At 32.9% G+C, this 13,781-nt stretch overlaps 1 protein-coding gene across 3 annotated transcripts in view; it reads left to right on the forward strand.

Annotated features, from left to right (window-relative positions):
* LOC124537452 (tyrosine-protein kinase Src42A) overlaps nucleotides 1-13,781 on the forward strand; it is a 62,386-nt gene that overhangs the window by 21,963 nt on the left and 26,642 nt on the right. Inside the window, exon 1 of one of the 3 annotated variants that reach the window (XM_047114303.1) lies at nucleotides 3,453-5,253. The exons of 1 other annotated variant lie outside the window; for it this stretch is intronic. In XM_047114303.1, the coding sequence (XP_046970259.1) occupies nucleotides 3,710-5,253 (1,544 nt within the window). In that variant the 5' untranslated portion in view covers nucleotides 3,453-3,709. Of the gene's footprint in view, nucleotides 1-3,452; nucleotides 5,254-7,058; nucleotides 7,299-13,781 lie in introns of those variants that run through there. One more of the 3 variants, XM_047114305.1, reaches the window with a different exon arrangement.

The following is a 13,781-nucleotide window of genomic DNA, read 5'->3' on the forward strand; positions in this document are numbered from 1 at the left end:
TTACTCTTAATTGCTACATTATTCCTAAGTGTTAAATGATATAAGTTATATCTTATCTTTATAACCCTTCCGAAGCATGGAGGGTCGCTTGTACAAAATATTTAAAAGAATATCACAGACGTATTTTATTACTCTTTTTATATTTTCATCTTAAGTTTTCCTTATTATGATCATTGCATTTTAAAAATTAAACGCTACAAAAAATTAAAGGAATTCACCTTCGTCATTTAGTTTGACGTAAATCATGTTTAGATGTAAATGAGCTAAGATTTTGAATCGTGAACAAAACTAAGTCATTAAGAACAGATAAACCCTCCAGATCAGATCATCCACAATTGTAACAATAAATATGTTTTATTAAATTAAAAAATACTAGTCTGTAAATGACATGACTACGATAGATATTAGAAGTAATTCGCTGCTCCCTTGCGGGTTGATCCATGGCATAATTTTATTGATATTAATAAATTAAGCACATGGACATTAAATGCAGCTTACCTGTGTTTGAAAACACATTCGTAGATTAAGACGCACGTGTTCCAACCACTGGACTATCACGGCTATATAAATACATATGTTTATACATTAAATATTGTGTATAAATATAAGTAAATATAAGTGAATTTTATCTGGCAATGGTTCTTGGTGATTGGTGGTGGTCTGAGATGGGCTATCCATGCCACTAATTATTCTAACAAATTTCACAGTGTTACTTTTAAAAGGTGCTTGAGATTGTATTTTTTAAACGTGCAATATAATATATTTGATACCATGGTTGAAAGAGCTTTGACAACGTATTATCTTTTTTTTTGCAGTTATTACGGCGGTTTAATTTAAACTATTTGAAGTGCCATCCATCATATAGCGATAGATGGTTCATATGCTCGTCTGCGTTTTTGAAATACTTTAAAAGAAATTAGAAAAAAAAAAAACGAATACGTGAAATATTTAAACCTGTATTCTAAAGTCATTTTATGTCCGTGATTAGTGTGATCGCGTAAAAATATCAGTAGTGCGCATAATAAAAGACTTATTCGTATTCGATAAAGATCATTATAATTGCTTCCGATGTATCTCTGTCAAGCTGTCACAGAGTGTGAAGTTTAATCGAAATGACCTACTAAAAGCTTTTGGTATTCAGGTTTCAAAGATAAATCTGATAAATTTTAAATTTCAAGCACCCTTCAAGTATAATTGACTGATTGTATATGAAAAATAAGATGTGAATACAAATAAATTCTTGTACAAATATCCTTATTCCGAATGATTACTTTTCTAAGTTATAATGACTGCAAATTGAAAAAAAAAACATCACTGTAGTTAATATGTAATTAGAAAAAAAAAATGCTCTACAAAGTATTTAGTTGACTATCGACTTTGGCACAAGACTACCAGTTTATTTTATGATTATGTCTATTAGTCTAGGGAATGGAATCTATTAAATAATTATATATTGATTGCAAATTAATGAGGTCAATGAATTCTTTAAATTATTGAATATATCAACATTTATTTTCACCGTGAAATGAAGTAAATATAAAATATTTACAAAATAATTACATATTTTTTTTTTTTCTTAAATTTCAAATAGGACAAAAAACATTCCTTATAAATTAAGAGAACTCTTGAGTTAACCCAGCCGAATTGATAAACTCCTCTTTTTTTAGATTTTAAACACATAATGCTTATAAAACAGAAGGTTATTGAAAATTAGCGTTGCTAAGATGTTTTTTTCCTGCCGCTGGGTCTTACCAGAATTCTGCTAAACAGAAAGTGTTTCGTCGAAACCACGATCACGTTATCTGAGGTCGTTTTGATGACGTCCTCATTACCACTTATGATATTACATGATGTATCTACGCAAATAATTTGATAGAAAATTTAAATATTATCTAAATTATTAAGAGTCTACTAAAATGAAATTATACTTTGCCATGCCATTTTCTTACTCCGATATAATTAACACTTCTCTTAGCTTGGCGAAAATTGGCTGTGCTTTTATTTTATAAAAGCGTGACTAGAGGTTATTAATGAAGTAGGACTTTCTCCAAAACACAAATTAGATTAGTATTTGATTAATTGTAGGATCGAAAGAAACTAAGATGTTTTATCTATTTAATGAATTCATTGACCGCCAAAACTCTAAGCGGATACGAAATTTGACTCTTGATGCAATACAATAATATATCGCTGGAATTTTTTGACTCATACATTTAAAGTAAACTGCTGAAGGTTGTTAGGATGTGCGTCCATTTAGTTCTGTATATTTTTTTCATTGAATAACCCCAATCATTCACTTATGAATCAAATATATACTTATATGTTAATTTAGTTACATAACATTAACTACACTAATGTTTATTACCAACCGGTTAAATTTTGTACTTAAACATAAATGTAATTAGATGTGCTAAACTATCTATCAAGATGTCATTCCTCGATTTTGACCCATACAAAGGTTGATTAGGCGTTGTATGGATAATTAATACCTGATTTGTCTGTCCTACATACGGGCCACGCATCACAAGCTTCGCCGGCGCCAATCCTAACTGTTGATTGGCATTTGCGCGTGTAATTGCACTTGGCTTGTACATAGTATTCAATTATTTTTTACTAATAAATAATACAATGTTCAGTATACACATATATTTCAATGTGCAATGTGGAAGTTACCCGTACGTCTAGAAGGAAATCATTTTAAATTAATATACCAAATGAATGACTACAGAATTCAGTAGCGAATTTTTGCTGTCTTCCAACATCCTCGTTGGTTGGAATGATGGTCGGAGATAAGAAATTCGCTCGCACGACGATGCCCATGAACGCAACGCAAAGGGGCCAGCACAATGCCGTATAACTGTACCTGACGGGATGTCTGTAGATGAGGTGGAAAAGTTACGACTCACCGTCTAATAAATAGCTCATCTTTTAATTAACAAACGGTTTAATGTATTTTTGGAATATTTCATAGATTACAAGCTATAAATTGTAATGAGCGACGCCTGACGATGAATGTAAATAGCTGTTAATCGTTCGGTTACAATAAACGATGTCCGCGGTAGCCGAACGGTTTACTAATTTCCAGCCATCCATTCGTTGCGTCAGTAATGCGAATCTTGAATTGATGTACTTGCATATGTAATGCAAATAATGAAATTTGTCGAAAACGTAACACTTTGATCTGATTTTATTTATAGGTTTTTATATGTTACATTTTTACTAATATATAATCCTTAAACAAAGGCTTTTGTTTCAAAAACGTGCATATGATTTTTGAAATAATATAAAAATTTGGCTTTAATAGGTCAATCTATACCGTTATATAATTGGTTGGAGAAGTGCATTGGATAAAAATTGATGTATGATCGTCAAAGATGGCTTATGCGGTGGCGGGGCGGGCGCGGGTGCGGGCGGCGGTGCTGCGCATGCGACTCTCACCGCCTTATCTCTCGCGACCTCCGCCGCGCCCGGACGCGCACGACCACAGCGCAACGCATCGCTTGCACTTGCGCCGCGCTCGCGCTATGTCGCCCCATATACGTCACAATTATGTGTTTGAATATTTGAATTTTGTTTGTTTCATAAGAGGCTGCAGCCCAGAAAAACGTCAGTGATTTAATTATTTATTAATTTAATTTGTGATATTTAAAAAGTAACTTTTGAAGTAGTTGGTCGAGTGTTTTTATTATATAAACTTTATAAAACGACGATGGTGTCGGAAGGGGCTCTGCCCGTTGTATGGTGTATGCGCGATAACCAACTTGTGCCTCACCAAGTTTCCGGTGTTAAGTTGCAAGGTGCTGTCACTGGAGCCCATATAGCCGCCGTAACAGACTTTTTACGCATGGTAGCCGGTACTCAAATCATTTTACCGCCTACAGCAGTGCCCGAGAACTACGATAATGATGTTAATAAAGGAAAGGAAAACACAACCAGACGTCGCAAGATGTCAATGCAAGTGGAAGTTCCATGTGTTTTCCTCTCTGAGAGTGCACTGCAAAAAGCAAAAAGTCGACATAATTCATTAGAGGAAAAGCTAATCTTTGAAAATTCTAGTTGTTCTACTACAAGATATTCGGAAACTGACACACAGTTTTCGATTAGTAAAAAGAGTGAAGAGAAACACGAAAAAGATATGTATCCCCAAAGAATAACAAGGATAATTGAATTAGATGATTTTAATGATGACTTAATGAATAAAATAGAAAAAGAACCATTACAAAGAATAACTAGAATAATCGAATTTGAAAATGATAAATTATCTTCGCCATTAAATGATGAAGAAAATGAAGTGCCACAAAAAATTACTAGAATTATAGAATTTAATGAAGACAATTCTGTATCTACGCATACAAATAGTTACGAAGATTTTGATAAAGAATGTTCGCATAAATTTAATAGAATAGTAGAAAGTGCTAAAGATAATAGTTTTCCTAGTATGGCTAAAATAATAGAAATGGAAAATGAAAAATCAAATGAAAGGAGATTGTCCTTAACCTATGAACGGGAAATTGGGTGCGGGGGAAATGAAAATAATAGCGAAAATCCTATTGTTAAATCTAAGCCAATGCAAAGAAGTAGATTTAGTGTAGACTCCTCTTGCTCCGAAAACTCTTATGCTAACATAGAGACTATTAAGAGTTTACAGGATGTGAGGCGGGAGGACATTACAGATTTCAGTACAAATCCTGAATCGTTATCTACTTGTAAGCCGATTGTTCGGTCGCGTTTTCGAAGGAAAAAGACATCTGTTTGTTCGATTGGCTCGTCGGACTGTGATGATGAGATAGACGTAATTTTTAAGTCGAAACCAAAATCTAGTCAGTGGGTGAGCTTGGATTGGATACCACCACCACCCAAAGAAGAGCCAGTGATTACACAAGTCTGTGATAAAAATGATTTTATATCAAAATGGATAGCTGAACAGAACTCTCATGATTCGGGTATCGTTCCCGAAGAAAGGAGGAGAAGCCTCCCCCCGAAATCAAATGAAATTTATTTACAAAATATGAGAAGGTTTAGTGATGGCTTACAGATTTGTAAGGAAGATGCAGCTAGTGACTCACCGGCAACAGTAAAATGGAAATGGCATGATATTGTTAAAAGGCATCTTCAATTAGTAAAAAACGACAAAGGCTTTAGAAGACAAAGAGGAAGCTGGATGAGAACTGCGCGCCGGCTCTCAGGAACAAATGAAAATACTAAACATGTCGAACTTCCACTAGATAATTATATGAAACTCAATACAATGCCGTAAGTTATATTTTTACAATCATGTACACAATGTTACACCCTACTTATTTTGAAACACCTAACCCACTATAAGTATATTTCGGATGCATTGACGCATGTCCATGAAACTAGCCATGACGATCTACTTAGTCAAATCCAAACCTGCTGAACGAGTCAAACATTCAACATTAACGAGTGGAACTGGTTACCACTTTTCGGCTTCCACCAGGCCACTTTTTCATGCTAATCATTCGTATTGACTATTGTCACATACATTGGTACATACGTTTTCTTACATATTATGTCTTGGTGATTCTTTCCATTAACGGAACACAATTTTCCATTGATTTGTCTAACCGCTTAGCTGTATTTATAGTACTATAAAAGTATACATCCAGTCCGTGAGTTTTCATATGAGAGTAAATTTATGCATTCGGGTGATGTAAATGAGCATCAGGAAAGATCGTTACTCGGGTCTTTTGATAAGGCGCCGCTCGAGAAGTGCGTGTTACGAGAGCTGTCCCGAGCACGCGCTTCCGCAAGGCCGTCTGATTAGAATGCAGGGAGCTCGCGTCCAAGGCTACGTTAGCGCGGTCGGTCGCTGCACCGACGGCAATCTTCCTCTCGGTAGTTCGGCGATTGGAAGTCAGCTCAGGAAGTAACCTATGAAGGTAACGCTCACGAAAACTGTAGTCGACCAGTCGGAAGTAATTGTCATTTAAATTTTGGACGCATCTCTAGTTCGTGATTTTGTTTTATACACTTCCTTAATCCTTTTTGGAATTATTAACACTCGGAATACGCGTTTCATTCAGTACTGAATAGTTAATAAAATGGAAACCTCTAACTACGCACCGTAATAAGCAGGCATAGACAGGACTTATGGAAAAAAAAATTGCACTATAATTTATTTTTGCAAAATAATTAAAAATAGCACATTTAAACGTTGATGATATATATCTGAAGTCCCAACCACTAGAGAGCGCGGAAAGCAGCGGGTGGTGAGGCAAGGTATACGGACGTGCCGGTGTCGGTTTCACTGATCAGCCTTGAGGGATACTCTGGTTGCACAATTGTAAACTTCTGTTCCTATAATAAATGTTGATAATGATTACAACTGAATAATATAACGTAAAACATCGCATTCCAATGAAATCACAATTAAAAGTACAAAGTTTATATTCAAGAATACATACTTAAAACATATTCGATGTGGTAGTTCGGGTCAGGGACATATTTCAATGTCATTAATTCTTCCAATCATTTCATTGAACTCATGTCTATTATTAATAATCTTATCATGTTATTTATTAATATTCTATTCACATCCAGCTATCAATATTAAGGTTACCACTGATTATTATTACCTTAAGTTATTACAATGTCGGTTGATGTTTCTTTATCAAAAATGCTTGTTTGGTCGTATGATTATCAACAAAGCTATTGTACTAATGAAACGTAAGTACGATTTGAAACAAACAAAATGAATTCACATCGGAAAATCATCTCGGTATACATAGATTTATACAATTATGACTTTAAAAATGTTCGCATTCATTCTTATGTAACAGATTCAATTGAACGATGTTTCCATAAAATATCAATACTTTAAGATATATTCCTTCTATAAAAATTAATGTGTATATTTTTTTAAGTTTTAAAAATAATATTCTCTCGTATATAATCTGTAAGACAAAAAAAAAACTTTCAGAAATTACTTATTTCTATTGATTATTACTGTAAGATAAAATAACTTGATTATATTATTGTGATAACGCCGTTTATCTACTATGATTACATTCAACAGTTGTCATAAATTTATTATATCGCGGACAAAACGACGTGTTTTCGTTTAAAAAAACTTACCAGAAATGATCGTTTGTTAATCGCGCGTTTGTATTGTGTAACAGTTGAAATAGACAGTGAACGATCTATCGATTTTTAATATGATATTAATCGAGGTGAAATTTCGTAATGCAATGAGGTTGACAAAAGTAATTTGTGCTACAAATCATGAATACGAATTTTGTATTCGAAACGGAAAGAAAACGCATCTGGAATAAGAAGTGAATATAGTTTGTCCTTTTGCTCTTTTATCACAATGCAGCGTTTATATTGTCTAATAACAAAATTAATTGCTTTTGGCTCACTTTCACTGCGGCTAACACTGATTTGGGTAACATTTCGTGACGTCTCTCAACTTCTCTTTGTCGATTTACTTGTTTTTTTTTTGTTGTAAACGTAAATGCTTTCTCGATGTAATATATTATCTGTTGTCCGTTTATAATTGGTAACAATTAAGGAGGTGTAACCAAGACAATATTTTTAAATGTAATTAATGATATTTATCTCTATCGATATTTCATTGTAATATGATATACACGTGTTAGAAAATGATTTGTACTTATCGTGAGGTTCAGAGATCTCTTGCGAAAGAACAATGCAAAAGTTTTTATGGTTTGTTTTTTGATTTTATGCGTGCTGCGATCGTTTGCGCTTGAGCCTTCGTCGATAATAATCATCGTTCACGAATGTTTTCAGGCATTTGTTACAAACTATTTTCGTATATAAATCAAGTGGCGTTTACAATTGAAGTAATATTATATTTAATACCGTTTCGAGTACCTATTAATTAACGATTACGTTATCAATATTGTTATCTGAATATATGTATAATTGCTGTTGTAAAATAAGGAATTGTTTGTGACGATGTGACTAAAATTTTCGCAGTACGTCGCTGACGTTTTTGTATTCCGCATCATCATCATGTCCATAACTGATCGAAAACAAATGGCACTAGCCGCTAACGACTCATTGTAAAATTCGCTAACTTATCCATTGAGTTAATAAACTATTAAATCGACCATTTGTAACACTCATTCCTTTCCTGTTTACACCATCTAAATACAATATATACAATCAATTTAAAAATGTATTCTACTGGCGACCCGTTGTGACTTCATATGAGTAACGTTCGTACAAAGTTGCTCATACCATTCCATCCCTTAAATTTGAAATTTCCGTTTTAGTGGATGTTTATGTTATAAATTAATTAAACCCGTGCTCCAAATTTTAGATTTCTAGACACGGTACTTTGTGGACTGTTCTTTGATCAGAATATTAATTTATACAGTTTTATCTTTAGTGATTAAATTATATGGATGAAATTTTTACTTGACACTACTTACCTTATTGTAAATTCATAGGATGTCTTGATTTGTATGAATGTTATCCTTATCTGTCAGTTCTCTGAATAAGTAACGGAGAAACATATATTGCCTGCAAAAAACCGTTTATTTTATTATCTTTAATGGGGTTTTTAGTTCATGAATATCTTTTCAAGAGAATTCTTCTTGCTCTAAATATCAGCTCAAATGTATGTTTACAGTACCTATTAGTCAAAAGCGATACGAATATTTCATATATATACAATGGCATATTAGGAATATGTATTTAAAATAAACTTTAAAAGTTATACAAAGAAAAAACTAGAACTATAAAATCTTATAAAAACTAACGCAATTCCATCAAACAATAGCCGATGACTTCAATGTATAATTAGTCGTTAGTTATATTCCTACTAGTTAACTTAATAATTGTTTGAGTATATAAACAAAAGGTTCAATTCAATTACACGTGCATCGATATTCTTTCTCATGGATGTAACGATAGATTTAGCACGGTTCGAAACATGTGACATATTTCCTGCATCACATGTAATTGACACGTTTCATTAGTCCTTAATATAGATGTGTCAATAGAATCGTTACAAACAACATCATTGTCTTTATATCTAATTATTAAAAAAAAAATCTTGTCATTATTGCTGGTATACACTTAATTGTCATGTCCCTTATACGTATTAACAATATCTAACTAGGCAATGAACTAGCTATCCCTAAAAAAAACTAGCATCGAAGTCTACGACGAGTATGTCTATCGGGATAGAAACCCTATAATTAGATTACCCATCTAGTGAACAACCTTAAGTCAGGTAGGACTGGCTTAGCAAAAAAACGTTCTTGCATCGGCACGCAAAAGTTCAACGATCGCCAACCCACCCATAGCCCATTGTAAAATTCTCATTTCTCTCATTATGGAAAAAAGTTGAAGATCTATTTTTAGTGCGAGATTTAAAGGTTTTTTACGATGTGAATAATTTAAAGGATAATATGTAGAATTCGATTTTATACTCATTATATTATTGGCAATTGTTTTATTATTTTGTGCTCTGATAATTAGTCACATTACTTAATTAAATGCGATTATATAATAAAGCATATCTCATTTATATCTTATTTCCTACTAATGATATAAAAAAAACTGAGACAAAAGATTCATTTCATTTTTATCAGTTCAAAATTTGTTGAAAAATCCGGCCATATAACGATCATGATGTTCTAAGAAATTTGTTGTAGGTTGTTTTTTTTTTCTTCAGACAAACCCTGACATCGTTTTTAATCTGAATACAGATCCTACGAACTGACAAGTCTCGATAATAAATGAAGCTATTCATGTTTGCAGTTTGTTATTTGAACTTTCGAATCTCTCCAATTGAAACATGTAAAATAAATATGTAACGCGGTGCCTGTTTAAATAAACTTTATGAATTTAGAAACTTGTTAGAATATTGTTTGCTAGATATATTTAATTTTTTTTCAAGGTTCTTCTCGTTAAATTATTAATAAGGAACTTATGAATAATTTTCGATACTGTGTACCAGTTTTGTGAGAACGATGTTAGCAGGTTTTTTTTCAGACTAAACTTTACAAAAGGTAACTTCGTCTAAATAATTATTAATGCAGTTAAAAGTAATCAATTAAATTATAAGTACTTAAATAAAATTTTATATTTTATTAACCCCATCAAGTACTATCGCAGGTAATAAAACAATTTCATGTCCAGTTCTCAGTATAATTTTAATTGACAGTGACTCATTAGAAATACTCCTCTATTCGATGTCGGGCGCCATAAAACAATTTCCAGTATTTACAAGGATAATAAGTCAGGAATTGATGTATTCGAATGAGAGATCTGAGACAGAATTTATATACACGATTATATTTACGTTATTCGAGAAAAGATAATCTGATAATATATATTTAATGTATTTTATTTTCTTTTCTAGTTCGTCCTTTTTATTTCGTCTATTGTAAAACTGTCTGCCGATACGCGATAAACTCGAAAAGTATCAAACGGTTTTTCACGCGGTTTTTATTAAGTGTTCCTAAAAAAACTCCAGGTTTCCAGGATATAAATCATTAATGTTTTGTGTAAATACGCTGAAATGTATACAATATCGCGTGTACGGCGAAGAAGCATAGTGTAACATTTGGGTATTACGGTGTAAAAGGTTTTATAGCCCTCCATTCTACCCATGCGAAGCCGCGACCGATTTCTAGACTATCTATCTTCAAATTAAGATAAATAGAAGAAGTCCACGGCTATTTCTTTGTGAAAATAGTAACCGATTTCATTTTCACAACATGCAGGTCAAGGTTGGTCCGACGTCTGGTGCGTTTGCAACTTGTAATTTTACATTTCATATTGTTGTTAGTCGTGAAGCATTCGTGTTACGTTATAGTTAAAAGCGTGTTTAAATTATGGGTTCGTCCTGTGAGTTTTATCTGTCCCCGTGCGTTTGCTTTCCTGATGCATACAAATTGCAAACACAATGACTCAACCGAGCTCCGCGATTAGACACAGTATTATCATCCTCTTGCAATTAGACATAGTTTTTGTAATTTCAATTGCTGTGTGCTGTGTGTGCTGTGAAACATGTAAAATAAAACTTTAAAAAGTACGTATTTACCAAGTAATCCTCTACCAATTACTTCATACGTAACTTTTGTAATATGATTACAGAAACATATTCGCTTTTAATTTAATTAGGCTATGAAAGTCTGAGTAAGGCTGTCTCATTCTATGAACCTGTTTTAATAATGTTTCTTGCATTACTACACAGCCTCATTGGCCTATTGGGTAGCTTATAAGGCTGCAGATTCCGAGGTCCTTCAAACTAGGTCGGACTCAACAAGAGTTGTTCAGTTTTTTCTGTTAATAAATTCCAAATAGCAGCCTAGAATCTGTGTGTGATAGTATTAACTGTATCAAGTCTCGGAAAGCACATAAAACCGTTCTAATCTCATTCCGATCGTGTCGTATTGTCACGACGATGTTTGCGAAAACTTTTCTATTATAACATGTCCTGCACAGTAAGCATCGATTTTTTAATAGTGCCCCATGGCCGAAACCGTCGATAAAGTTGTAATAATATGTAATGCATACAAATAATACCATATAAATATCTCATAGATATTAATATTTATGCTGAAACAACTCATGATCTGTTTATATATGTCAATGTGTCAATAAGGATGATGGCTGCACTTGATTTAAATCAATCAATTCCGAATGCGTTTTCCATCATAAGACCTTCGATCAGGACTACCTAGTTACCGATCTATGACCCTTAGCATGCCCTTAGCACGTGACAAGGTCACACTAGCTGGTAATAAAAGTTTCAGGACGCAAACGCCCTTTTACTTTTATTATTATTTCGACATTGATGCTAATCTATCCTCTATCCTCGTCTAAGATTTTACTATCCAATTGTGCTCAGCATACAATAAAATACAGTATGTATTTAATGATCAATATCCTTAAGCATATTAAGATAGCCGTTTATTCCCTTATGCAACGGTTTTTAATTTCATAATTATGCAAAAAATATATATATATTGTTCATAAACAAATTAAAAGCTGTGTTAATAATAAAATGGGAACAAACGGTATTTGAATAATTTACAGGTTTAATTCTGGCGATTTGATTGGTTTTATGATAAGCCTGGCCAATTAAATAGTCCCCAATAATTATTGAAATTCAATTAAAAAGCAACCAGATGAGGTACTGTAACGGTATTTTATTTTCCCAAGTTGTTTAACACGCAGATTTGTACTAAGCTTATAAAAATATATTATTTTTTAGTATTGTTTTCAATATAATTAGTACTAGTTTTGTCTTATGTCCTTTCTAGGGTTCATACTAAATTTCATCTAATTCCAGTTTAGCCCTGGTAGCGTAAAGGACTACGAATAAAAGAAATAGTTCAGTAAATGTATTGAAATTAAACTTGAACGAAATTTACGATTTCCTTTTCTAATAAAACTTTTTAGTAGTTTATTTATGAGTAGTGTTTAAACATCAACTAGAGTTCGGTTCTCCGAGACTTTCGCGCATATAAAACGATAAAAATAATGATAGTCAACTATTTATTTATTTGCGCCAGCGTAATTCGCCTCTAGTCTTCATACTAATAAGTTTACCAACGTTTACCAACACTTGCCATCTACCACTCAACTACCAACCATAGGAAAAGCAGGAATGTCTCTTTGTATATGTTCCTAGGAAAAATATATATTTACTTAATTATAATCCAATTGTTCGTTCGTGCCTCTCGGAATAATCCCAATGAATAATTATAATTACCACTTGAACCGAACCGCATCACGAATTCAATACAAATACAACACTTGAATACTAGATTATGGCTACCATCGCTAATTATCCCATAATATGAATAGGTTACGTTCTTTGTTTATTAATAACGTACTATGTATCATATAGTATTGAATTCATATAAATAAGTGGACGGAGCTATGCAAATTTTATGGTAGGGTTTTGTGCAAGCCCATCTGGGTAGGTACCATCCAATCATAGATACTCTACCACCAAGTAGCAATACTTTGTGTTGCTCTGTTGGTTTGAAATATAAGCTAGAGTAAATACAACTACAAGGGCAATAAAAATTTACGTCAAGATTGGTGGCGCATTGAAGATATAAGGAATGTTTAAAATTTCTTACGTCGCCAATATCTACAGGTGGTGGTGACCATGTACCATCAGGTCCCATTCAGGACCATTTGTCCTTCAAACAACCTATTTCATAAAAAAATGGATATTAAAAACCTATCCTTGAACTATTCTCGTAAATGGTTAGACATACATTTCGCCTTAGTCTGTACAGGAAATATCCAAGCCGCTAAAGTAACTTTTTTTTTTTCAAATAAATACGGTACTTTTACGGATAATTTACTAAAACTTCAATTATCTCAAAGGTTTTAATGCTTGTATTCATTTTACATAACAACATCCATTAATATAATAATCATTTCCACAAATAGTATTTGTATATGTATTTCGTTTTTGAAAAGGAGAATATTTTTTCACAACGTTTTAAAATTATTCTACCGGTTTGGTCGGGAGTCGGACGACCTCGGCTGCGTAGCGGAATATCATGCAATACTATTGTTAGGCTTTTCGAGTTACGAAATATATCATAAGGAGAATATTTTATATCTAAGCTTCGTAATAGATTTGTCATCAGGTTTGATGGTTTTTAAAGTAATTTAATTTAAATATAATATACATTTTTCATGACTCAAGATGGGCTGATGGTCATAAATTAACCACGCGTTGATCTTAAACAAAGGTCGCGGCAATTGTTGACCAGCAACGAGACTTTATTTGAATAAAAAAAACATCGTGG

Source organism: Vanessa cardui, chromosome 18, assembly GCF_905220365.1.
Source record: "Vanessa cardui chromosome 18, ilVanCard2.1, whole genome shotgun sequence".
Classification (NCBI taxonomy): domain Eukaryota; kingdom Metazoa; phylum Arthropoda; class Insecta; order Lepidoptera; family Nymphalidae; genus Vanessa; species Vanessa cardui.